The sequence below is a fragment of the Cyrtonyx montezumae genome, unplaced genomic scaffold, assembly GCF_038088225.1.
Source record: "Cyrtonyx montezumae isolate F1298 unplaced genomic scaffold, pur_monq_1.0 scaffold_13, whole genome shotgun sequence".
Classification (NCBI taxonomy): Eukaryota; Metazoa; Chordata; class Aves; order Galliformes; family Odontophoridae; genus Cyrtonyx; species Cyrtonyx montezumae.
This window is the reverse complement of record NW_027071859.1, coordinates 36891710-36919399: the sequence shown is the minus strand read 5'-3', so window position 1 is coordinate 36919399 and position 27690 is coordinate 36891710. Positions and strand designations below refer to the sequence as shown.

Below are 27690 nucleotides of genomic sequence, written 5' to 3'. Positions count from 1 at the left end.
TCTGAGCTTGTACAGACACACTTTTGTTTTCTGCAAGAGTACTAAACTTCCCATTATAAAAAATAAAAAATCAAGGAGCAACCATTTCTTACGAAGCCACTCAAGAGCCTACAGAGCCTGTAGCTTTATATGAGCAAGGATTCATCCAAACATCAAATCCCAATGCTATCATTTGAAAACTTGAGGTCCTTCCTCCCTTCCTTTCTCTTTTCCTTCTGTTTCCTTCCTTCCTTCAATTTCCTTCCTTCCTTCCCTTTCTTTTCTCTTTCTTTTTCTTTCCTTTCTTAAAAAAACAAACCAAACCAAAAAAAAAAAAAAAAAACAAAAAAAAAAACCCCAAACCAAAACAAAAAAAAAATACAACAATTGCCAAAGAGGAGAATTAGAAAGAAAGATGTAAGATCTAACAAAGCAACAGTTTGCTGTACTAGTAGACCTGGAAATAAACAGCTACAAAAGTCAGATTTTGCCAACTTAATACCAGGGAAAAGAAAGGTTGCTGCTGAATTTTTTTACTACTTACATTTAACGCATCAATTTCAATTTGTTGACTGTAGAGTAGGTGAGATTGAGAAGGTTTTCCAACCTTTATCTCCTAGAATTCTTAGTAGTCAGAAGACACCTCTGAATTCTAGAGTATCTTTCTCACATAATTAAAATGATACATAAATATGTTTATCATCCCTATAACAATGGCTACCATATAGCAACTCTAATGCATGATACAGTGGATTGTATAAGTTATTCTTATGATATGTAACAGTATCAGTCAAAAATAGAGGAACACTGAAAGCAACATGTTAAATCAAAAAGTGCATATCACCATTTTTAAGTTGTACACTGAAGACTAACAACCACTGATTAAGTTAATATTGCATTTTAAATATTCCATCATTTAATGTTATTAAAATAATTTCACATTTTCATATAGAATATCACATAGTATATTATTTACAAAATAGACTCATGTCTTACAAAATTGTTTATGTTCAGTATAGGAGCACGGTAATTATTCTGGCCATTCTGGCCAAGGAAATCAAACTTATTCTCCATATGCAAACTCTTTCTTAAACAAAGGTAAACAGAGTACTTCTCACTTTACTCTTCAGTGTTCTTCACTGATAGCTAAGATATCCTCCAGCCAAAGAGAAAAACTATCTTTCCTTCTGCCTTACCACTGGTACAGTTTTTGCCTTACACTGGATAAAAGATGAGAATTATGAAGGGAATGTTGTAAGACATTACATAGGTACCCCTATATATGGTTAAAATTCATCACAACTAATCCATCACTGAGTTTTAATACTAGACCTCATCAACTTTTAGTTTTTATTTTTTTCAATTTGCAGATATTTTTGATTAACCATATAGGATATGCAAAGTGAAGGGAAACAAATACTTAAACAAAAATAAAACAATGAAAATAAAAAAATATATTTAAACAAAGATTCTGTGCAAATCCTATTTGCTTTCTTTCAGTATCAAAGAATTTTGACAAAAATGGGTGAATGGCATTTTCAGATTTCTTCTCTTGGAACTGCATGAAATCAATGGGCATTACTGAAGTAATACAAGGTCAAGAAGGATCTGTTAGAACTAAAATATTTCTGGTTTCAAAACTAACATAAATACCAATTAGAAGTGCATTTGATGTACAGTAATTATGTCGGTAACAGTGGCAGAACTCAAAAGATTTTATTTAAACTTTTTTTTTTTTTTACCTTCCTCAAGACAAAGTAGCTGTGAAAATGAGGCAAGTTAAAAACTTGAGGGAAACTTTCAACATTTAGCTATTTCATATTAGACAAACTGTCTATAAAGTTTATGCAGAAAGATCTCAGAAGTTAATATTTAAATTCTCTTCCAGAAACTCAGGGTAAACAGAATACCAGGAGTTCCCTCAAGGCAGCTGACAGAATGCAAGCATGTGATTTGAGCAGCTAAGGGAACTGGACTAAGAATTCAAAAAGACTGCTGAATGAAGACATAGAATGTTAAATATGGCAAGTGAAATAGTATTTACTTACACTCAAATTATCAATGGAAAAGGGTATCACCTCCTCTGTCCCAATTATAAGTTTTAAATGAGCTGCTATTACTGACATTAACAGAATATATCAGTAGCACAGGTATGCCGATTTTTGAAAGATTTCAGTACGTTTAGAAACTCACAAAGATATTAGGCCACTTCTTTTGAGTTTAGGAATATAAACTTGTACTCAATGGTTTCACTCTTTAGTGGAAAACATCCACTAATTCTACCAAAATGTAAAAATGGCCTTTCATTTGTATACCATTTAGGTTTGAAATGAGAGTTATTATCATCATTTAAATAAAGGCTTATACACACTTATATGCAACTCTTATACCATTATATTCTAAATCAGAAGAGCAAATCTATAAACCTGTGCATGTAACAGAATACACTGTTATCTCAAGAAAAAGCATTTCTTGAGGCTACAAGTGCCAGTTAAAAAAAACCCATTGATTTTATACCCAAAGCATCCTCTTCATCTAATGTATTATTATGTATCTTATACGCGTGCTGTAGTAGTAGATAACCAAAACTTCATTTGTCATCATCACATGATGACTGTGTTCCTTGGCTATTGTTCGCTAGAAGCCAAATATTAAAGTTTTTCAAGCGTTTTCAACCTGTATCGGAGACATGGACACACTCAGTAATCATTTTATTCCTCTGTTACAGAAGATTTTCTAGGTCTGAGAACAAGATCTTTGATAGAGGCAGTGATTTCCTGGAGCTCCTTCCGGATGGTATCTTCTTCTTCTTCCTCTGTTTTATTGTCATCCTCCTGTTCTGCTTTCTTTGACTGACTGATCAACTGTTTCACTACTAATCCCTGGTATTTGATTAATAGAGAATGCTGATCCTGAGGAGAAAAAAAACAAAAAGCAATCAAACAAAAAAAAATGTCAGTGTAATGGAAGAGGTAACACAGGCCTTTAATTGACTGAAGAGAAAGTATTAAAAAAAGCATTCTCTCATTCTTGTCTTAAGAGGGAAAGCAATAGGTGAATACATTTCCATCAGAGTATTTTGCAACCTAAATTCTGAGAAACAGTCAGAGAGGGAGAAAAATGAGAAGTGCACTCATGCTGCAGAAACAAGACAATTAACTGAAGCAGTAAAGCAAAGAAGTCAGTAAAAACAATCAGTTTTGGTAGACTGGATATAAAATTTGAATCTTTCAATTTTTGAAGAGGTACATCTTTTCTAAAACTGAATTAGAAAAGTTCAAAGTAATCTAGGCAAGGAGAAAATCTAGAGAGTTGCAAGAATTGTCAGTGATTTTTAACACCCCACAATATGTAGCTGATTACAGATAAAGGCAAATGCTTAAGTACGAATGACAGATGTATTTTATTAACAATATTGAAAATAGACTTAAAATACAACATAGATCAGGCAAACTACATATTCTGCACATACAGTAATGATTAGACATGAAACACAAGTGTGCCAGTCTTATATAGCAGCATTAGTATCATCCATTTGGTCCTAGAAAAACAGAAAGTACTTTGATGCAAAAAATCAAGAAAGGAATACCTCAGGGATCTTGCCACTTAAGAAACTAATGATCTGTGGTACAGATCTTCCTGGTGCATGAAGCATACAGTGGGTTGAAAACTGAAATAACAGTACTGATGTCAGGTGCAGAACAAGAGCTGGATCTTCTGTTACTTTTAGCTGTTCGACCAGAGCTTGCCTATGCTGAAATAGGACTTGCCTAAGGAACAAGAACAGATTATAGTAAAATATGTTTCTCATTCTGTCATGATTGATCATAGACTCAAAAACTTATCTAACATTAAGAATGTTGCTTTTTTTCTCTGATCAATTATTTATGTGATACTTGTGATATCCCTGATATAAAGGTAAAAAACAAAACAAAAACAGAAGCACTGGTATAGCTCAGATATTGAAAAGCACCCTAGCAAACTTAAAATGTCATCAGTCAGCCAGATTAGCTAAATACAAACCCTCCTGTCTGCCTTCTCCCACAGAATTAGGACTGCCCACCTTTGTATTTTTCAGACAGTTTGGAAAGAACAACTGACTCTTACTTGCACATTCTATGTGACTGCTAGCAAATGAATCATCTGACATTTGTGCAGCAACAGAGCTAATTTGCACAGTGTACATAGAATAAATACGATTAAGATACCTTTCCTTCTTTTTGTCTCCTTTTTTCACCATGATATCACAAATATCTGCTGCAGTATCAAGGTACGAAAGGAAGTCCTCTAAACTCTATTAAAAAATAACAGATGTAAGAACCTATGTTATCAGGCTACAAAATGAACTAACTACTGTTCACAGCCAAATACAACTAGAATAAACTATAAGAAAGAAAGGAAAAAAACTATTTTAAAATGTTTTTTCATATTCCAACAGTTCATATATTTAAATGTTCATATATTAAAATGAAAACTATAATATAAGGCAACAGTACTACAAACGGAATACTAAAAAGAACCAAGTTCTGTAATTCCCTACAGATTTTTCTACTGAAGAAACATAAAGTAATGCATTTTTGCATATAAGAAGTAATAAATCACACTTCTTTATACTTGCACTCCTATAATGTTTTGTTTTTTTTAAATACTCAAGAATAATTTTTAAAAAATACAGGAGAAAACAATCTTTAGAAAGAAATGACAAGAACCAACAACTGCTATACTGCAGATTCTCTCTCAGATTTCATTTTTCTCATTTAAAAATAAAACACAGACTAGATTCCATCTGGAAGCAAACAGCGAGCTGACTACCAGTTTTAACACATTAGATCAAATGTCACCTCTTAAAACTCATATATGAAGAAGTACTGTGACTTAGACAAATTCAAAAGATGACTTCAGTGTTCACAGCAGCATCAGTTACGTACTATAGCATACCATGCATCTCAGCTGTTTATTAGCATAATACCACCAGAACAGAAATATGAACTCAAAGATTCTGGAACACTTTACCTTGCCATTCAGAGATGTATGGAGTTTAGTTAAAGGACCTTTGGTACCTTCTGGCAATTTACTTAAAATCTTGGTCCTCACCTGCATGAGAGAGGAATGGAAATAATCTGTAATAGTGATTAAAAGTGATTAAAATTTTAGCTGTGGGCGTATCAAGAAGATAATTAAATAAATATCACTCATCTACTTGAAACTGCTGAAAAGAAACTGATAGCTCTGTACCTCACTTGTAATGGCAGAATAATTTTCCGTTGTCATCATCGAATCAGATGCTAGGAAGTTGAAAATAAGATTTGTAATGTCAGTACAGACGGTCTTCAACAGGTGCTTAGCAAGGTTACTCTGAGTCTCATCTGTTAAAAAAAATAGAATAAAAATGAAAAAAATGGGAAAATACCTTACCACAGCTCTTTGTTTCTTTTGAACAGTTATCACAACACTTTCTAAAACATAGGCTCTATCAACCATAAATACTAGAAATTCATTTGAATGCATGAAGCAAACATCTCTCATTTGCAATTTCTTACAGAGTATTATTAAGCAAAAATGTGAGCTTTTAAAGTCTGTAATTGTAATGCACTGTCAGTGCTCCAAAGGTATACGAGTCCCAATGCAATCCTCTTGAACTACTAACACAGCACTGATTCTACCCATCAACAAGTAAAAAGTACATAAAGACAATGGGACAAGCAGTGAAACTAAGTTGAATTAAGCAGACACATGATGTAAAACTGAAAGCGAATTTTGGAAAAAAGCAGCAGCATACAAGAAGAGAAGTTAGTGGGAAGTAATCCCACTTATTCCAAACCACAGGAATCTAGATTTTGTGTTTGGTATTTCCTTTTGCTGTACATTTTTTACAGAGAAAGTTCTCAAAGAAAACTGAATATAGCACAGAATCTTGGAAAAGTCTACAGGTAGCCAAAGACAACACATTACAGAGTAACCTACTGAAAAATCAATCCACAGCTTTTTGAAAAACTACCCTCAAGGAGCAGTTACTTTGAATACCAAACCAAAGGAAGGTTGAGATGGGGGTTCTTCAGAGTCAGGAAGTATTCAGTGTTTTCATTAATTACAAAGGTGACAGAATGAAGCAAGTTTACTATACATTTTAAAGAAATAATAAAAACTGTAAAGGGCTATAAACACTTGAGAAGAAAGGACAAGAACGCACAATAACTTGGGACACAATGAACACCATGGATATGAAATAAAGAGAATGTATTTCAGTAAGTGTACAAAGCACTGCACATCAGCATTAGGTCAGTTTTAAACACTGTAAATACATCCTTAAGTTTTCTCATTTTCTGAAAACTGTTGTTCTTCTCTGACTCTGCATATAGATTCTGAAATAAATTCAACGTGTCTGAATAAATAGTTTTGAAGTTTGTATTTATTATACCTGTAAAATATTTTGTTCCCTTTTCAAATAATCGAATATTGTTGTACAAGTTTGAGAACTCCTCCTGCAAGTCCTTCATAGTCTGTCTTCTGCTTGCTCCAGAGGAAGATGTTGAAGATGTAAAAACGGAACGCACAACTTCCTGGTAACTTTTTGTTAGAGGTCTTAGCACAGGGGAGAAAAAAAAAACAAGGGTAAAGATGTTGAAGGTTTTTCCATACATGCAGGCAGAGAAATCTATCTCATGACCCAGTAAGTGAGTGGGATGTGGAAGCCACAGAATTAAGAGATAAATAAAAAGTAAAAGAGAGAGGGAAAAAAAGCATTAGGAAATTTGAATATACTTCTGTAATTGCTGAAGTACTATCAGTTAAGTATGCATGGTATGCAAGTGCTTAACAAGGCTTTAACTTTATAACAACTCTTAGATGGGAACAAGAAAAAACAAAAATATTTACTGCAGCAATGCTATTCTCAAATTCTTTAAAGGATCTGTACACAGGTTTCAGAAGAATGAGCCATGATGGTGAGCTGAAGATGCATTAAAATAGCCCTTTTTAAGGCACAGTTATTATTCCATTCCAAGTTTATCCAAGGTAGAGCTGTTATGGTCCTCTCGTGTCCTTTTTGCCTTGAATATATATATTCATATCTGTCTCTTGCATGGAATATCTTTTAAAATAAATTATTCATCTTTTATTAGATTAGTTTGTAACTATTCAGTTACACAGATGCCAGCAGTAACAGAATGAATATGGGATGTGAATATACCAAGATAGGTATGTACAGAAGACAGGACTGGTGAAATCTCAACACAGAAAAAAGAATGAACTTTCTAACTCTATTTGTATCATGGAAATTACCTCATTAGATGTTCTGCAAGTTCTATAATAAGTTCTTCAGGGCAGTCCTGCATGTGCGTCCTTAAAACAACCTGCATTTCCTCTTGTGACATGAAATGGAACTCCAGCTGCTTATTCCTACCTGCAGTGGCCATAAACCAAAATCACTAACCTGAGTTTATACTTAACAACTTATACTTACCATCTATACTTAACAACTATACTTACCAACAACGCATAAGAAAGCATGACTACAGACAACAGTTAAACTTTGTGCACACAAAGAAAAAAAGATTAAATTTCATTTTTGATCTCCTAAAAATTATTCTTTGTCACAGACAACTCAAGAAATATACTAAAACATACTTCTGGTGAGAGATTTCAAAGCTGTCTGGCCCGTATTTGTTTGGGAAGGATGACAAGACCAAAAAGATACTTTTAAATTCCAAAATTCCTGTAGTAAGAATTCCTTATATGCTGCTTGTAAATGCGCATAAAATACTGCATCTGTACTTTGGTTTTGACAAAATATTGAGTTCATCAGCACGCAGCAGAAGTTAGTTTGTATGTTAGGAGAATGAGATCAGGATGATGACAGCAAATCAGAAAGGGCAGGCATTTCATGTACCAGCTGCAGCACAAAGAAGGGTTATTTTGCACCTACAGAAACGGAATGAATGGAAATAATGATTTTCTTTGCCATGCTGCAGCAGTTAATTATCAACATAAAATACTTCATGAAAGAGGTGGAAAGGGAACTTAAATTCAGATTTGAAGAATGTTACTTATATTTGAATGGTTACAGCTGCATTTATCCTGGGATTTTAGTTTATGAATATGACGACTGTTACTGTTTAATGTAGTGTAACAGCATAGGTATCTACTTCTCACGAAGCTATCCATGCTGTTCCTAAGTTACTGGGAAGAAATGGGAATGAACAGGGAGTGATGCAGACTCATCCTACATAAAACACATCAAAACCAGTCAGACAGATGGGCCTTCAAAGTACTTACCTCTCCACACTAAAATGTAAAGTTACAAAGGTGACTAGCTCAGACATAAAAATCTGAGTAAAAAGCAAGACACATCTTATTTAAAATATTAAATGTAATAAACCTAGATGAGAACTGCTCTATTTACCATATACTAGTCAGCAAATGTTAAGAAACCAACTATAATATCCATATCAAAGAATCACAGCATAGTTGAGGTTGGAAGGGATCTTTAGAGGGTCATCTAGTTCAAACTCCCTGCTGAAGCAAGGCTACCCAGAGCTGCTTTCCTCGTACCTTGCTCAGGCAGCTTCTGAGTATCTCCAGGGAGAAAGGCTTCACCATCTCTCTGGGCAGTCTGTGCACAGAACTAAGCAATTCCTCATATTCAGATGGAACATCTTTTGTTCTGATTTGTGCCTTTTGCCTCTTGCCTGGCACTGATCACCACCAAGAAAAGCCTAGCTCCAAACCCACTGCAGCCTCTCTTCATATGCTGACATACATTTTCATCCTAAAATCTCAAGTATTTCCTACATAAAATCAAAAATTTCAAGTATCTGCTCTAAATTCCTTTACTTAGGTTACTTTTTTAAAGGCTAATTTATACAATTCCATAAATATGATAAGAGCATTTCATTTAAATAACAGTATTACATCCACTGGTACAATTCTAACAGCATAGTACTCTTAAATTCTTTTCCACCTGAACTCAATAATACAATGGAGAAATCACATGTGTTGAAAAGCAAGTGATAAAAAACATGTAGCCATGAGTAGACACTACCCAAACATACCTGTGCTGGTGGCTTGTGACTCTTCATCACTATCAGCATCCTTCCTTCCTTTCTTCTTGGTTTTCTTAATCTTGATTTCTCTAGCATTACCACCTCCTCCTCCTCTCACGCTTCCACTGCCCTCTGGTGGAGAATTATTTGCTTATTTCATAGTGAAGTTCTAGCACTTAAAAGTTTATAATATTATGGTAATTTATCTGCAGTACTTGTTATATCTAAATTTAAAAAAATAAATCAAGCAGTATGCTTGTCTCATAACAGTTCCATTCTTAAAATAAAAAGAAGCACACCAAGTAAAATCCTCATTTAAACTACAGTCATAAATAACCACATATGCCAGCCATATCAAATTAAAATTCTCATTAAAATAACCAAAGCTGTAATACCTTTTTGCAAATGAAAACAGATGCAATAATATTTCCCATTATGGAATAGGAGATTTTCTTTTGGCTGAAAATAGTATTTTAGTAAGCATTTTGCATTTTGTTCAGTAATGTCAAATAACCAAGCGACTCAAAAATATTCTAGACAATGTAACTTTGTTAACTTTCAGAAAAATAATCCTCCATGGTAAACATTTATCCAAAGTATTCTTGCAAGTGTACATTCAATTAGCTATCGAGCTAATTCTCATTCAGCTATTCCTCAATGACAGTAAAGCAGTGAGATGATTCTGTTCTGACAAATACAACAAATCACTTAGTTAATAGGTTCCATGATCCATGTATTTGCACTGCAGACACCATCTCAATTCAAAATACAGTCCCTTTGCAAAATGTAAGCTGCTTATCTGTTTGTTCTTTTCCTTGTTCCTTTTTTTCCTTTGTTTTGACTAGGAAGACATTTAAAATCCAGAAAAATCAGTTCTGTACATTCCCTAAGTCATGAGAGACTAACTATTTTTGCATATACGTATAAGATCCTAACTACTACAATTTCAAGAAAGGAAACACAAAGGCAAGATGCTACTACTTAGAAACATATCTTAGAAACAATTTCTTTGCTGGAACAACAAGTTTGTTCAGCTGTGGATAACAAAACATGGTAAAATTTGATCTCTAAAACAAAAAAAAGAATGGACGTTTTTCAGGCCCATTTGAAATATAAAACTACATTTTTAGCAGATAGAAACTGGCAAATATGCAATATATTAGCTACTTTGCCAAAAAAGCTCCTTTCATCCTGTATTTCACTTTAATAGCACTACAGAATAAGCAACAATCTGCAGTCAAGATCTTATCCAGAAAGCAAACAAACAAGAGAAGACGCCAGCCAGAAAAGAGGACATGCTGTATGATTTCAGTCCACAGGAAGAATCATTTCTGCACTCTTGTTTGTAAAAGGCTGTTATAAACAGAAAACTGACAATTTATCTTGCAATTTTCATTACTGAAATACATGGGAGAATCTACATTGTATAAGTGGAATTAACACTATGCCATGTCAGGTAACATTTACACAGCTTATAGTCACACATAGACTTTGAAGTAGGCAATGTGATGTGTCTCATTTTACCATTACAAAATAAAACTAATCCTTAAACCATGGTTTTGACTGTAATACAGCTGAGACAATACAAAAAACCCTTCAAGTTAGTGCTTGCTGACAACACAGCTGACAACTACATGTTACATCTGTACATGTGAATGCACCTACAAAAACAAGGTACATGCACAGAACAGTCTTTAATCCTTAGAAGGCTGGAAACTGAAGTCATTCTACTTATGACAGTTCAACTTAAGTTCAAGCTTTTCTGCTTCAGCTACCGGCCTAGAAAAATCTGCTGTCTCTTGTGGCAAGAATTTCCATGCCAATTCAGTCATGGCCTTTTTAAGAGCTGAATCTTATGTTTCATTTTTTCAGATGAATAGATACAATTAAAATAAATGCATCAGCGCTCTGTTACCTTCTGTAGCACCTAAAACTGTACATGTGTGTTCAAAATAGATTCCTCAGCTGAGCTGTAGCAACATAGTTTTTGGAATTGAAAATTGAGTGTTTGTTCTGAAAAATGTTTTAAATACATAAAGATTTCTAAGGCTTAAAACCACACATTTCTATTCTGCCTTGAATTAAAATCTACTCCAAAAAGCTGCGACAGAAATGTAGTAAGGCATGGGATGATTTTAACACATAATATACCTTAAAGTAACTGTGTGAACACTCAGATCACTGTTACACACAAAAAAACCCAGAAAATTATTGGCAAGGGATTCTCAAAAAACAAGTACAGTATTCTCAAATACAGTACAGAGGTCCCTGAGCTAACACTGGTTTGAACAGATCTCAGGCACAACTAATTCTTATGAGAATATACCATATACACTAATAAGTGAGCATGCATTCCCTGTTTCTATAGTCAGATGCCTTGTACTGGACTAATACAGGATATCTTTATGGTACCCTGAAATCTCAAATAAGTTCTCATGTACATAGCTCTACGCCTATAGTATAATCACAAGAAGTAGCTGGATTGTTTCCTAAATATTTTCAGCAGTGGACTAGAGGGAGCTATTGTACTACAAAATAGAAGAATTTGAAATATTTCTAAGGCTAATATTTTTTTTTATTTTATGCCTTACCTGTTGCCTTCTTTCTTCTTTCATCTTTTTTGTCCTTTTTATTAGCGTATGCATTTTCTAAAACATATGACTGCTTTAAATCTTCTTCGGTGATTAAATGAACAGGGTTATTTTTCATTTCCTATAACAAAGAGCATGCAGTCAATACCAAAAAGACAAAGGGAAGCCAAAATATGTATAGAGGAACATTTAAGCTATTTAGCCACATTGAAGTATACTAATCTAACACGTTTTCCACGAGCAACATACAAAGAAGCATTTACTCTTCTCTTAAAAGTTCAGGAACCAATCATGTTGTTAATGTGATAGTTGTCACTGTGCAAAAATTGAATATACACTGCATTACACTAACACAAACTCTTTTGCTTGTTTTTATAACCTCTATTTCAGACAAGCAAAGTGATGGGAACAGCAAACAGAAAGCCAAATAAACTACACTCCAAAACTGAATGTAACATTTGGACCAATGAATAACCATACCTTTTCAGCTTTCTGTTTCATCAAATCAGAAAACAGATCAGTACAGCTGCTTAGAAACTTCTCACTGACCACGATGGTATCACTGAAGACTAAACTCGAAGAATTTTTGTTCAAAGATCTCATCACTTGCTGAAGCAAAATTCCAATATCTTCTACTGACAATGAACTTGGCAGAAGAGTCTACGGTAAAGGACATCCAAGTCATTTGTATACAGTAGTATATTCCAGAAGGAACAAATATTTGTGTGTGGATAAATAGGATCCACAGATACCCCATTTCATAGCTGTTAACTATTTAGAATATATTGCAGTTATAAAATTTAAGCAGTAATTTAAGTGTAAACAAAATTTTAAATCTTTTTCCCCAGTGAACACTGCTCAAGTTTGTCAGTGCTACCTCTGGGAAACAGACAACTTCTTCAAAGCATCTCAGCAGATACAGAATAACATCAGATCCAAAACAACATCTGACCTCCTCATGAGTGACACAGTAATGCTTCTAAGGCCTAAAATAAGAATTTACTAGAACAAAGTGGCTAACAATGCTCTACTTACAGAAACCCTGATACGAGTTCAGTTTATTTTTTTTTTCAAAAGCATACTACAAAACCATCTTGCTCTCTAGCTGAATACTGACATGGCCTTTCCTTGTTTTTGTTCTTACAACTTAAAGACAAAGTTATTTTACGTATTATATCTTAGTCTGAATATTCTTCTCCTGTAACCTGAGATGTACGCTAAACACATGGAGCTTCAATAACATAACATCTGACACACAATTAAGTCAAAATAAATAAATCTTAACAACAGAAAGAATCACTTACTGCTACATCTATCCAACTTCCAGAGCTGATGACTTCATCTACAGAAGCTTCGACTCGATCCACAATCTCTTGACCAACACAAGCTGCTCTCAGAAATAAGAGTTTTGTGGACTTGTATCTTTTTTTGATGTAGCCTGCTGGGTCAGGGATGCCAAGTCTGTACAGCGCATCAAATTCTATAAAATAGTTCAAAGCACATTAAATTTAAGTACTTTCAGATACTCACTGGATCCTAAGAAGTAATTGAAAAAGCCTGAAAAACTGGAAAAGAAGAATTACATTCCTGTACAGAAACTCGTAAGTACAACTTCACACTGATGCTCACCTAAAACTTAGTTCAGTACAAGCTACAGCTAGATACAATCAATATAAATATGAAAATTAAGTCAGGAACATTATCATTTGAAGTCATGGAAAAAACGTCATAAAATTTATCTGTGCAATGACATATTTTCAAGGTATTCTAATATAAACAGAATATTTACAATACATAAGATGGCAAATTTTTGTTTTCTCCAATATAGTTGTAGAATCATTCAATGCCTCACAAGCAAAGCATCTGAAGCATTTGCTAGTTTAAACTTAGATATTCTGAAAATATTCAAGGACTGTATTAGTCAAGCAATACTACAGAAATGCATAATAGTACTACAGTAAACTATGACAACCCTTTTCAGAATGCAAGACAAACTGTTATTTAGGGACTGGCCTTTTGGGACCATAAGGGTACATTCCTCTGTGTATTCAGCTCCACATTTTCCCACATCTCTTGTTTTAAATGGCTATCATTAGTCATCACTCAGCTTCAACTTAAACATACATATTAGGACTCAAATTAGGACACTAAATATTATCCACTCCAGCTTTGCAAATCTCGTGGAAAAATTTCTTCCTGTGCACGACATTCTTGGCTATCTGGACAGTTAAAAGTCAAAAGTTTGGTTGTAATCTGGATGCCTGAACTGACATTCCCAGCTATTTGGGTCTAATACAATCATGTGGAAAATCCACAAGAACTTCAAAGAAAAGTTTTCAAAAGAGTAATAAAAATGGCATTTTTAACATCCTTGGTAAGAAATAATGTTATTATTTAGCAACATGGTTCTGTATGCTGAAATATGGCTGTGATGAAGTAACAATTAGAAGACAGTCTTCAAAAAGGAGAATCAACTACTTTATTAATTTCCACTTATTCTTGTGAAGCTTTATGCTATAGAGTGCCTATATTAGAGTGAGACTAATTACCTAAACTACTTTTTAAGAAAGACATTTTATATAAGGGGAAAAAGATTAATTACCTAAGTAACCATTTTGTTTGAAAAAGGAATCGACCCAGTTGCTCTGTGTTCTGGCATAGATGTCAGGAACAAACACAGCCTTATCCTGCCTCCCACCAACCACAGTGCCTTTTAGACGACCAGTGTTAACAAGTTCTTCTAGCACAGCTAAAAGAAAGAAAAAACAAATGAAACAGTATTTCTCATTTTGATGTACCCATTTAATAAAAAATAGCAATTTCCCCATTATATTTTCCCCTTCATTAGTTGTTTTTCCTTTTTACTACTGCTTGAAAGAAACCAAAGTCCAAGCTACAAGTGTTTGTTCTGCTGAAACATTTCTGAATCGTACCAATTATTTTTAATGCTTCCGAGAATCTTCTTGACAAAAGCTCAGGAAATCGTACGAAGTTCTAAAAGACTGAGCCACTATGGCAGGATCAAAACTCTTCTTACACAATACATATCTGGTCAGTTTCATGTTTTAATTTAGAAAATGCACTCAAAAGGCGCTGTCTCTGATCAGACAATACAAGTACGTTTCATAAATAGTGCTCTTTTTGCATTCACTGTTGAATATGTTACCCAAGAAAGAATAAAGAGAGGTCTGAACACACTAAAACAATGTAAGACACTGTTACTTAAACTGCACAAATGTTAGCACCTTGCCTACTGGTTGCCATCTTCATGGTTTGCAATATTCACAGTTGCCAGTAATAAACTTCTTACAAAGCACAAATTATGCCAACAAGGAATGTCTTGGTAACTGCTAGAAATAAAGTATTAAGCCTCTCTTGATGCTAGCTAAGGTATTTTCAGTCCTTTAATGGTAGACACAAATGTATGATTTGACACAAATGTATGATTTGCCTGTTATGCTATGCTTTGCCTTTTCCTAAGTCACTAGGTATACAGATAAACAGACCTCAACTGTAAAAATCTGCAGCACTTCTTTTCTGGAAGAGCCACAGAAGTATAAGTAACATCATTAAAAAGATATTTTCAATATTTATGAAACTGAAATAGTATCCCTGAAAAATGGATTTAATGCGTAACAAAGTAGTAGGAAAAAAAGGAAACCTTAAACTGATTATATGAAAGCAGAGTATTTATACAATTTTAATGCTAAAATTTTCATTTATAATGAATTTGCTTGTCACAAAATAAGAAGGTGAGCAGGGATTTTAATGGAGCTCAAGTATGCAGTGCCCTGAAGGCAAAAAGACCCAGTCAAACAGAAGAGAGATATTAACTTCCATGAGGAGAGATGAAAAACCATTAAAAGATTCTCAACAACAGCAGTATGTGGTCAGCCAGCATACAAGACTAATGATGCTTTAAGTTGAATTTTGAACAGCTGGGAAGGGAATCCTAGTAATCAAAGAAAAGCTGAAATATCAGAAGTGATGTTAGAAAAGTTGAAATATTAGCAGTTGTTAGGAAATCTTTATGGATTTCCATTTAAAGAGTTGCAGAAAATAAAAGTAAACAGTTTAAGAGTATGCGTTGTCTCTCAGCACACAAAGACATTGAACTGTGACCACACCAAAAGCTTTGCATCTACAATCACAGAGCAAAGTCAGTAAATAAAATCCAGAGCAGTTAATGCTGTTTGGCTACATAAAATCTGTCCCCTTCTGTGTGCTTCACTGATAAAACTGCCAGTAGCTAAAGGCAAATAACATAACAGATGTCAAAAAAAGTACTGCACTTCTTGCATCACCCCACACCCAAGGGCATTTCATCACTATATGCTCTCACTGCTTTAGATACAGGAAACATCCCTTTAGTTATGGATAGTACAGAAATGTTAAAGACTTCTTACACTACACAGAAACATACTGCCTTATTCCAGAACTGGTAGTGTATACTAAAACGTTTCTTTGAAAGTGTACTTCTGTAATGAAGAATCTATGAATGAACAAAAACACACAAAACAGACTGAATGAAAACTCACAGTAAAGTAAATGTTCTTGAAATCCATACCGTGTGATCAAGTTACTTACAGGTGTAGGCCTTGCAAAAAGAGAAAAACGAAACAATGCATTTACTTAAATTGAAACAGAGAACCTAGAAACAATAAGTTATTCTAGATGAGCAAAACTGCATATCTTAGCCCAGCTCCGCTAGACTGGAGTTTAACACACCTTACAAAGCTTCAATTTTAAATAATGATGGAATTATAAAATATAACAGAGCTATGATAATTATCATATGGAAACTTTTCTTGTTTGTGGAAGTTGAAGATTATAAGTACAATAAGAAAAAATCTCTTAAGATTTTTGTATGAGTAGATGTCAATACATAACTGACTGGGGAAGAGCACAATGATAGCAAGGATAGATATTCTCTGAACACATTAAAAAACTACTCATCAACATCATAAGCCCAAAAACCTAAAACCATTTTAGTTGTACTTTCCTTGCTCTCCTGACCCCCATTAAAAAAAAATAAAAAATCTAACATCACAGAATTTGTCACTCCAGGAACTGAACTGTACTTAAAATAAATGCATCCACCAGCCTCTCTTTTCTTTTTTTAGTCACAAGCGAATCTGGTCTGTAAAGAACTAGGAAAAAGATCTTTTAATATGTGGTTGCAGGTGCTGCAGTTTACCGAGTGATGGCACTGAAGAGACCACGAATGCGTGCTCGGTGCCGGGAAACAAAGGCCTCTGTGAAAATCACCCCACGGTTTTCCTGGTCTAGTTGTCCATGAACAATTCTTCCCAAACGCTTGGATAAAGCCTGGAAATAGAAGCTGGGATGACTACTAGTATCACGTATTCGCAATACCAAACCAAAATGAACACAAAAATCTGGATTAACAGATAAGCTCTGTTTTATTAAGAGAGTCAACATGGTTTTACTCAGTAAGACTGCTCGCCTAACGTGTCTCAGAATTACCCTTTGGAAAAAAAAAAACCCTTTAAAAAAAAATTATTCATCTCAACTGAAAGTGATGACTTTGAAGACAATTCTATTACGAATCTTGACTTCAGTTCTAAAAAAATACATTTATTTTACCATTCCTGGATAGCCAGTCAGTGAAACCAATGAAGTTACCCTTCTATCGAATATGCCAAAAAGAAATTTTCACATTTTTGCTAATATAATGCTTCCTCGTGCTCCTAGCATTCATAAAGATGCTGAAGAAATTTTGCACAGTAATGAGAAGGCAAACATCAGCAAACACCAACCCCAATCTGTCAACAGCTGTCATGCTGCAACCTTTAATATATTAATTCTTTTCTGACTAGAACTGCAACCGGCCCATTACATTTAAAGCCATGCATATGGTAAAGATGACAAAGAAGGTGAACGCAACTGATTCTACACTAGTCAGGTTGGTGGGTTACATCACCTGTGTCAGGAATTCTCCTGGAAGGTCATACGCCTTGCAGAGTTCTGATATTGTCACCTGGCCAGTTTCCTGGAGTTTATCATTTACTTCTTCTGCTAACTGATCTAGGTAACTCCTTATTTGAAAATAAGGAGAAGAAAAAAGAAAAAAAAAGGTTAAATATGAAATCTAAAGACAACACGTGTCTGACATGCACTTCCTCTGCTGAATTATGAATCGACCTGACACTGTATATAAATCTTTCTGCTAAAAATTTTCAAAAATAAACTAAGTTACTGTAACTGAATAAAGGAGAACTACCAGCCAGTGAGTGTTGGCGTTTTAAAAGCCTGGTAACCTGGCAGCTAGTGTTCAAATATGTTATTTACCTGCTTGTATGAATCTGTCAAGAAAGCAAGAACAGAAAAACATCTTAGTAAAATGAGACTTAACAAAGGACTTTAGTGAGCAAAGTAGGTCTTAATTACTTCAAGAGAGCCAGGAGCTACACATCCCTTGCCAAGAATAAATCCTGCAACACAATCAGTAAAAGAGACAGCCCCAATACAGCATTACTTCAGGGTTTGTTGGTGTGCTGAAAGCCATGAAATAACTTACTCATACATCTTAGACTTCCAAGGTAAGAAAAGAGGTAGGTGAAAATGAGAGGGTTTGTCAACAGCTGAGGCAGACAGTGAAGTCACAGAGCAAATGCAATCTGTCTCCTGTACGCAAAGACGTGAAGAAGTGAGAAGTAAAGCCCCTGAGACAGACATTCAAAATGCCTTTGCATCATGGCTTCAGAGGATGATTTCAGACAAGCTTCACTAGCCACGTGTAAAAAAACTGGCCACCAAGCAGCTGTTGTAGCAATCAGGAACAACGTATTCCACCTCAGAAGCACCAAAGACTAACCATCACTACTGGCATGCATTTTAAAAACAGAGAAGTGAGTTTTGCATGTTGCTCCTGAAAGTACTCACTCATTTATAAGCTGTCCCAGCACAAGCTGAACAGCCTTGTCTGATTTAACGATGTCATTAGCTCTATTTTCAATGTGCAGAAGGTCCACATTTATTATCTAAAAAAAAAAAAAATAAAAATATGTATATGAAATTAATTCTCAAACATTGAGCTATTACATATTTGTGTCTTGAAAAAAGCTGTTTTTTTTCCTAATACTGCACACATATACAGTAAATCTGTAATTTGGAACAAAGTCTGAGAGAGGAAAAAAATAATAATTATAAAAAAAACAACTTTGCAACCATGACAAGGTTAAAAGAAAGCTGCACAGTAAATAAAAGTGCAGAAAGCTATGAACAGATAATACTAAACTGTGTTTCAGAAAGGTTTTCTGATTCTAAGTAATTCTGCTCTAGCCAGAAGGGAAAATTAGTCATAGAGGAAGACTACTGGAAGATAAAGGTTAGTGGAGACAAGAGATTAATGAAGGAAATGGGAAGATCCAAAGAGGCGTGCAAAGTTAATTATGCATGCTCCCTTTGCTTTAGGTTTAAATGGGAAACATTTCTTTTCTGTTTGTCTCCTTAGTTTACAAAGGAAGAGTCCAACAAGAAAATCTATTTAATTTAGTGCTGATTTCATAGATCATGGAATATCGTTAAGCAGGGAAGATCTCTAAATAATACAGTAAACAGACGCATAAAATAATCTGCATAAAATAATAGATGAAATCCACATTTACAATACATACAGTAATGAAAAAGAATATACTTTTTTATTACTAAAAAGTTACCTGTTGTAAGTCAACAACGTTTATTCGACCTTCAAAAGAAATAAAAAGTACAAACATTCTTTTAGTACATAAACCATGCTTGAAAAGGTTGAATACAGTGTAGTTCATTGTATTCAAAATACTTCAATACTTCTATGTAGACCAGTTAAACTGATTTCATCTTTAAGTATTGACAAACGAAAGAAATCACAGGTGGTTAAGTGCAGAACATCCCATCCCTGGGCTGTATCAAGAGAAGCATGACCAGCAGGCTGAGGGAGGTGATTCTGCCCCTCTACTCTGCTCTTGTGAGGCCATACCTGAAGTACCGAGACCAGTTCTGGGGCCCCTAACACAAGAAGGACATGGAGCTGTTGGAGCAGCTCCAGAGAAGGGCCATGAAGATGATGAGGGCTGGAGTACCTCCTCTACGAGGAATATAACACAGCAGATAGGGAACAGTACTGGAGGTTCCTAGAGTGTGTGGGAGATAACTTCCTGACACAGCTGGTGAAGGAGTCAACAAGGGGAAGCAAAATCCTGGACCTGCTGTTTGTTAACAGAGAAGGTCTTGTGGGGGATGTAAAGGTCGGAAGCCACCTGGGGCACAGTGATCATGAGATGCTAGATTTCTTGACCCTTGTTGAATCATGGAGTGGAGTCAGCAGAACTGCCACCTTGGACTTCTGGAAGGCAGACTTTAACCTCTTTAGACCATGGTTGAGAGGATCCCCTGGGAGGTAGTTTTGGAAAGAGTGGGAGCCCAGGAAGGGGCTGGAATACTTTAAAGAAGTTATTTTAAAGGTGCAGGAGCTGACCGTCCCCAAGTCATGGAAGACGAGCTGACGGGCAAGGAGGCCGAGCTGGCTGAACAGCTGGAACTCAAGAACAAAAGGAAAGTTTATGGTCTGTGGAAGAGTGGGCAAGCTACTTATGATGATAACAGGTATGTAGTGAAGCTGTGCAGGGAGAAAATTAGAAGATTTAAAGCCCAGCTAGAACTAAACTTGGCCACTAGGGTAAACAATAAATATTTCTATAAATACATCAACAGCAAGAGGAAGGTTAGGAGGAATCTCCATCCCTTGCTGGATGCTGAGGGCAACTTGGTGGCCAAGGACCAGGATAAGGCCAAGGTGCTTAATGCCTTCTTTGCCCCAGTCTTTAATAGTAAGACTTGCTACTCCCTGGGAATGCAGCCCCTCGCACTGGAAGATAGGGATGGGGAACAGAATAGGGCCAGCATAATCCATGAGGAAGTGGTTTTGGACCTGCTCCAAAAGCTGGACACTCACAATTCTGAGGGGCCAGATGGATTGCACCCTAGGACACTGAGGGTGTTGGCAGATGTGATTACCAAGCCACTCTCCATCATTCTCCTGGCTAACCAGGGATGTCCTGGAGGACTGGAGGCAAATGTGACACTCCCCTTCAAAAAGGGCCAGAATTATCCTGGTAACTACAGATCTATCAGTCTCATCTTGGTGCCTGGGAAGGTTATGGAACGAATCATCTCAGGAGCCATCATGAACCAGTTAAAGGTCAACCAGGGGATCAGGACCAGTCAGCATAGATTTACGAATGGTAGAACCTGTCTGACAAACCTGATTTCATTCTACAACAAGGTGACCTGCTTAGTGGATGAAGGTAAGGCTGTCGATGTGGTCTACCTGGATTTCAGTAAAGCCTTTGACACTGTCTCCCACAACATCCTCACAGAGAAGCTGGCTGCTCATGGTTTGGATGAGCATATGCTAGGCTGGATGGCCAGTCCCAAAGAGCTGTGGTCAATGGAGGAATAACCAGTTGGCAGCCAGTCATGAATGGTGTCCTCAAGGGCTTGGTACTGGGGCCGCTTCTATTTAACATTTTTATTAACGATCTTGATGGGGGGATTGAGTGCATGCGCATTAAGTTTGCAGATGACAAGAAGCTGGGAGGGAGCACTGATGTGCCTGTGGGGAGAAGGGCACTGCAGAGAGACGTGGATAGACTGGATCAATGAGCCAAGGTTAACTGCATGAGTTTCAATAGGGCCAAGTTTCAGGTCCTGCATTTTGGTCCTAACAACCCCAGGCAATCCTAGAAGCTTGGGGAGGAAAGGCTGGAAAGCTGCCTGACGGAAAGGGACCTTGGTGTGCTGATGGAAAGTCAGTTGAATATGAGCCAGCAGTGTGCCCAGGTGGCCAACAAGGCCAATGGCACCCTGGCGTGTATCAGGAATGGTGTGGTGATCAGGACTAAGGAAGTAATCCTGCCCCTATACTCAGCATTGGTGAGGCCTCACCTCGAGTACTGTGTTCAGTTTTGGGCACCTCAGTACAGAAAGGACACTGAGATGCTGGAGCAGGCCCAAAGGACAACAAGGCTTGTGAAGGGCTTGGAGAATATGCCCTATGAGGAGAGACTGAAGGAACTGGGGCTGTTTAGTTTGGGGAAAAGGAGGGTGAGGAGAGATCTTATTGCTCTTGCAGCATCTGAAATGTGCTTACAGGGAGAGTGGGGTTGGTCTCTTCTCACTGGTGACGGGTGACATAATGAGGGGAAATGGCCTTAAGTTGTGCCACGGTAAATTTAGTTTGGATATCAGGAAACACTTCTTCAAAGAAAGGGTTGTTAAGCACTGGAATAGGCTCCTCAGGGAGGGAGTGGTTGAGTCACTATCCCTGGATGTGTTTAAAAACCATTTGGATGTGGTGCTCAGGGACATTTAGTGGAGGGTTGTTAGAGTTAGGGTAGTACGGTTAGGTCATGGTTGGACAATGACCTTTGAGGTCTTTTCCAACCTGAGTGATTCTATGATTCTATGAAGCTGAGAGAGTGGGGTGTTTCAGCATGGAGAACATAAGGTTCTGAGGAGACCTTATAGCGGCCTTCCAGTATCTGAAGGAGACCTACAGGAAAGATGGGGAGGGACTTTTCATAAGGGCATGTAGTGACAGAAGAAGTGGAAATGGCTCTAAACTGGAAGGGGGTTGATTTATACTAGATATAAGGAAGAAATTCTTTACTGTGAGGGTGGTGAGGCACTGGAACAGGTTGCCCAGTGAGGTTGCTGATGCACCCTCCCAGGAGGCATTCAAGGCCAGGCTGGATGGGCTTTGAGCAACATGATCTAGATGGAGGTGGCTCTACTTATAGCAGTGGGGTTGGAACTAGATTATCTTAAAGGTCCCTTCCAACTCAACCAATTCTATGATCTTATTCTACACTATAGCCTTTCTGGAAATCTAGTAGAGAAACCCAAAAGAAAAAACAAAAAAAAAAAAAACACTCCCTCAGGAACTTTAAAAACAAATTATCATAATGGCACAATACACAGTGGTTTGTCACAAACTGAAACGAACTTGTAATAGTAGCAAAACAATAGATACTATGTATGACCATTGTGTGGAAGTTCATTTTCCAAAACATATAATATTGTGAACAAAATACATACACAACCAAAGTATAATAAAGTCTCCTCATTACAATCATCAACAGATGTTGAAGTTTGAAGCATTATTTAACTCCTCGTACATCTAAGTCAGGTAATACAAAGCACATGGCTTTTCATACTGCTGAAATAAAAGACCTATCAATGATATTTTTAAAATGTGGTTATTGTTATTATTAACAACAACATGAACAGAGAATGGTTTTGAAATTCTGAATTGATGCTAAACACCCTGGCTGGGAATTTAACTAAATTTAAAATGGATTCCTAGACCACTTCTACCTCAGAAATTCCACACAGGTTTAAGAAAATTAATTAATATTCCTGATATAACTAATTAAAAGCCTAACACAGACTTGAAGCAAAAAATTAGATAATCAATTTAATGTATGAATACTCATTGTTTTTTTTAAACATGATGGGTACTGAAAAAACTTTCAGATCCATCCCTGGTCTTCAAAATTAATTTCCACAGGAAGAAAGCACGCCGGATGCTTACCACCACAAACACTGAGCTCATCCCAGATCTCCTTACTGATCTGTGCTGGAGTGACATACTCTTTTCCATCCAATGTATGCACCACTTCCAACTGCTTTTCCGCAATTAGTTTAGTGACAATTTCTATACAGTTCCGCTCCGACAATCTAGCAACAACACAAAGATCAACCAGTTATTCTATGCACTTGCTAACTTCAATTCATGTTTTGAAAATCCTACACATGACGAAGAAAACGGCTGCTTTGTATTCTTTTATTAAATTCATGTATGATCCAAAAGAAATATTTCATGACCTTATTTTTCTCATTCCCCACAAAAGAGGCACTCAGCTTTCCTCAGGACACTCATTGCCGATATGGGATTTCCAGTCCTGTCCTTAACAGCTGTCAGCTCCTCCTGCAGTAGTGCTGCACATTCCTGTGCAGAGAGGCATCACTGTGTTTACAGAATTTGTATTTGACACTTGCAAGCTCCTTCAACACTTCGTATTTTTTAATATATTTTATTTCGTAGTGCACACAGGCTCTTTCAACAACCCCTATTACAATGAAGTGAGGGTGAGTGCTGTGAGGATGTTCGCCACCTCAGACATAAGGCCATAAGACACCTGTGCTATTTCCTGAACACGGGCAGATGTGTGACCCCAGAGGTGCGGCTGGCACAACATCCCAGCGACATTCCAAGGGGCAGGGCCTGCTGAATACCCCCACAACACACACACATCTCCCCGCGCTCGGCCCCGCTCGGGGGACAGACAGGGGAAGCTGCGGGCGCAAGGACGGGCTCCAAAACCCGACACAAGCCCGACGCGACCCCGACGCACCCTGCTCACCTGTGGGCCGCCTCAGCAAACTGAGCCCGCTGGAAATCGGCCGCTAAACGCCGGATCTCCTCCCAGTCGGCCGCCATGGCCGCCATCCACGTCAGCCCCGCCGAGCGGCTACGGGCAGCCAGAGCGGACACACCTCCTCGGCGCGCCCTCCGCGCACAGCGCCCCCTGTCGGCTCGGAGGCCTCCGGCCCGCGGGTCAGCCCAGCCTCACTCGAGGAGCGGATGCGGGGCTGGCGGGGTGCTCGTGGAAACGCCGTCCGAGCTAGTTTGATAGCGCTGAAAACTCCTGCGTGAAGCCACGAGCTGGAGTCGATGATGCTCACGGGTCCCTTCCAGCTTGTCAGGGTTCCATGAACTGTACAGCAGCTGTTCCTGTCGGGAAAAAAGAACGGGGAAGTTAGCTGAGTTCTTCCTTCCTAACCATTTTTATAGCTTTAATCTAAGTAAAGGATTAAATAAAACTTTACGTAGCTGTCATAGTATGGACTGATTGCCACAAACAAAGCAAATAATGTCTTATGATGTCCATGCACAATATTGCATTGACTCACTCTGTCTTAAATGTGAGCAATAAAAATAAAATGATGATGTTAATGGTGTCAAAATGAATCAGTGCTGTACATCTTACATAAAATGCATTATAAAAGTGGATATTCTAACGTGCATTTAATTTTTTTGAAAACTCAACTTTCAACACAAGAAGCTTTCTTTTATAAAGGCAGGAAATCTGAAAAAAATCTATTTTTAATTTCCCATTCAGATTTCTGTTTTCACATGTACTTTATTGTTCATTGCTTTGTAGTATTGTACTGGAATACACATTAATTATTTTAAAAAAAGAAAGGAAAGAAAGGAAAGAAAGGAAAGAAAGGAAAGAAAGGAAAGAAAGGAAAGAAAAGAAGGGAAGGAAGGAAGGAAGGAAGGAAGGAAGGAAGGAAGGAAGGAAGGAAGGAAGGAAGGAAGGAAGGAAGGAAGGAAGGAAGGAAGGAAGGAAGGAAGGAAGGAAGGAAGGAAGGAAGGAAGGAAGGAAGGAAGGAAGGAAGGAAGGAAGGAAGGAAGGAAGGAAGGAAGGAAGGAAGGAAGGAAGGGAGGGAGGGAGGGAGGGAGGGAGGGAGGGAGGGAGGGAGGGAGGGAGGGAGGGAGGGAGGGAGGGAGGGAGGGAGGGAGGGAGGGAGAGGGAAGGTGGAAAGGAAGGAAAGGAAGGAAAAGGAAGGAAGGAAAAAGAAAAAAGACGTTAGTGCAAGGCTTATTTGCGATAATTAGTGATCTCTAAAAATGCCCTTGGTGTAACCTCCTTTGCTGAAAAGCGAGCTCTTCAAATATTAAAGATTCTGAGCCTTGGAGAAGATGCCACAAATGTGTTTTCTGTGCTTTACAGAATGTGTTTTCTATGAGGATATTGGTAACAATGATACACAACAGCTAAATCATGCAGTCTCACTTGTAGACCCAACAATTTCAGTCTGCAAGGCCTATGTTTTTTGGAACTTTTAGTAATTTTTCAGGGAAAGGAGAGTATAAAAACGTGGCTGGGCCTCCCATAGTAAGTCTGTCATGAAAAAAGTTTTACTATTAATGTCACTGAAGTCTGGGTAGCTAGGGATAATAGGTTAAATGACTTGTATGTCATTTGATGTGGCTGCTGAAGATAGATTAGGAAATAAATCTATTAATAAAGGACAATCCACAGGACAATAGTGCAATGCTATAATGTTACATTACTGTGCATAGATTATTCAATTTCTTAAAAAAGTACTGTCTACATAACAAGGTTTGTTTGCCTGTTTGTTTTTGTCTACATAAAGATTTATTTTACCCCTATAGTATAGAGATTATATGGTTGACAAGACTGTGTGCAGAGTAAGTTTTTGATATGGGGTATTTTGCTAAAGTAATCTGCAAAGACAGGAGATAATGTAACCACTATAACAATTAAAAAAAAAAAAGTAGAAATGATGTAAGTGCAAATTAATAAGTATTTGTACAACAGGATGCAGAGAACTCTTTCACATTCTCAGTCCTTCTTCAATGCAGAGTTATAAATAACATTGTTTTGTTTTCCACTGCACTCTTTTCTTGTCTTGTACAGTGGTTGTGCTGTATGCCAATTGGAAAGTGCTTAGGTCAACCTCAGGCAGCCTTTTCTATATATTCACTTTAGTTATGAAACTCCATACTGTCAGTTAATTAGTGTGATCATCTATCTAATTGTAGATTGAATAAATTTGGTATTCCTTTAGTTCTTTCTTTGCACTGAATGTTCATATCAAGAAGAAAGCCCTTTCTCTCTGAATAAAATATTTATAAATGTACAGAGCATGAAACAGCACCTGCATGTGGATAATTTCACTACTGAAAGGGAATATGAAATGCACAAGTGGCTGTCTTGTTCATAATTTTTATGTAAGTGGTTTGGGCATATTCAGAAAATCAGTCATATAGAAACCATTTTTACTCTTTTAAGTAATTTTATTTTGTTGCTGTATGCATAGAGTTAATGAAATGTTCTGTATTTCAAATTATTAAATAAATTTTGTATTTCTGTTTGATAAGGGTGTTTTTCGTATTTGGGTTAGAGACTAAATATACTGAAGTTTTTTAATTCCATTACTATGTTAGACAAAAGCCCCTTCGGTGTTTTTTTTTTTTTTTTTTTTTTTTGAGGAATGGTTAAATATAACACACAGAATTCAGAGTAGCTATTTGATTTATCCAATATTTGGTAATACTTAGTGGAAGAGATGCATTTCCACAGGTTTTCAGCAGTGTGTCCAATTAAAAATCAAACATACTGTTGCATTTGTAGAATAAATGGTGCTGTAAATACCTGTATTCTGCCACTCAACTAAATATTTTGATTAATGACAAATAGAAGACCAACTTGTCATTTATGGCATTGTATGTCATCATGAAGTACTGCAAACATCAAGTATATCTTACTCTGATATACTGAGCTTTCATAGAACAGAACACTAAAGTAGTATATAAAATTTTTATTCATAGTAAATCAGAAGCACTTGTAAAATATTACAAAAGACATAAAATACATGTTGTTGCATAAATATACAAGTATTCATGCAACAAAGAAACTCTTCCGCAGCAGGATATGCTCACGGTGTTTCCTGGTGCTTCATCTGTATTAAGCTTATGTTACAGCTGAGATGTTATCAATCCTATCTCAAAGCAGCCATGAATTGAGGTTTTGATAATTCTCAGTAGGCACTGAATTATCAGCCGAGGTGCAAGCTCAGGGCATATTATGGGTTCAGGTATTAAAGGTGCCTGAAGTCACCATAAAATGGAAGAGTAAATTATACATACATGAAAATTTTAATGAGAAGGAAGGAAACAGGTTTCAAGTCTATCTGCCTTTCTGTCACTTCACTTTCAAAATTGACCCTTTGGACTGTGTGGTTTCCATCACTTTAAAAGGGGTAGGCTCTTGACTGCACATTTTCTTTCCCAACAACCTCTGGCTGCTTTTCAGCCCTGAATGAAAAGGAGGACTGTGAATCATTGGTTCTTTCTCTCATGTCAGAGGTTACCATATTATATTTTTCAGTTCAAACTAAGAATTGTCATTGGACTGTTACTGCATGTCGTCTTCCCTCTGGAAATTTGTTTTGGACTCAATCTATGTGGATGATAAGAA

At 36.8% G+C, this 27690-nt stretch overlaps 1 protein-coding gene across 1 annotated transcript; it reads right to left on the bottom strand.

The window, feature by feature from the left end:
* Positions 1–2677: 2677 nt before the first annotated feature.
* Positions 2678–24143, bottom strand: UFL1 (UFM1 specific ligase 1). The gene is made up of 19 exons (XM_065731035.1): positions 24040–24143; positions 23208–23353; positions 19294–19322; positions 18518–18615; positions 17556–17670; positions 16809–16939; positions 16150–16208; positions 14214–14360; positions 12916–13091; positions 12092–12271; positions 11612–11732; positions 9030–9152; positions 7261–7381; positions 6398–6561; positions 5215–5345; positions 4993–5073; positions 4188–4273; positions 3569–3749; positions 2678–2891 (listed from the first exon to the last, which is right to left on the bottom strand). The coding sequence occupies exons 1-19, from the start codon at positions 24123–24125 to the stop codon at positions 2691–2693; spliced, it is 2376 nt and encodes a 791-aa protein (XP_065587107.1). The 5' UTR covers positions 24126–24143; the 3' UTR covers positions 2678–2690.
* Positions 24144–27690: the final 3547 nt, after the last annotated feature.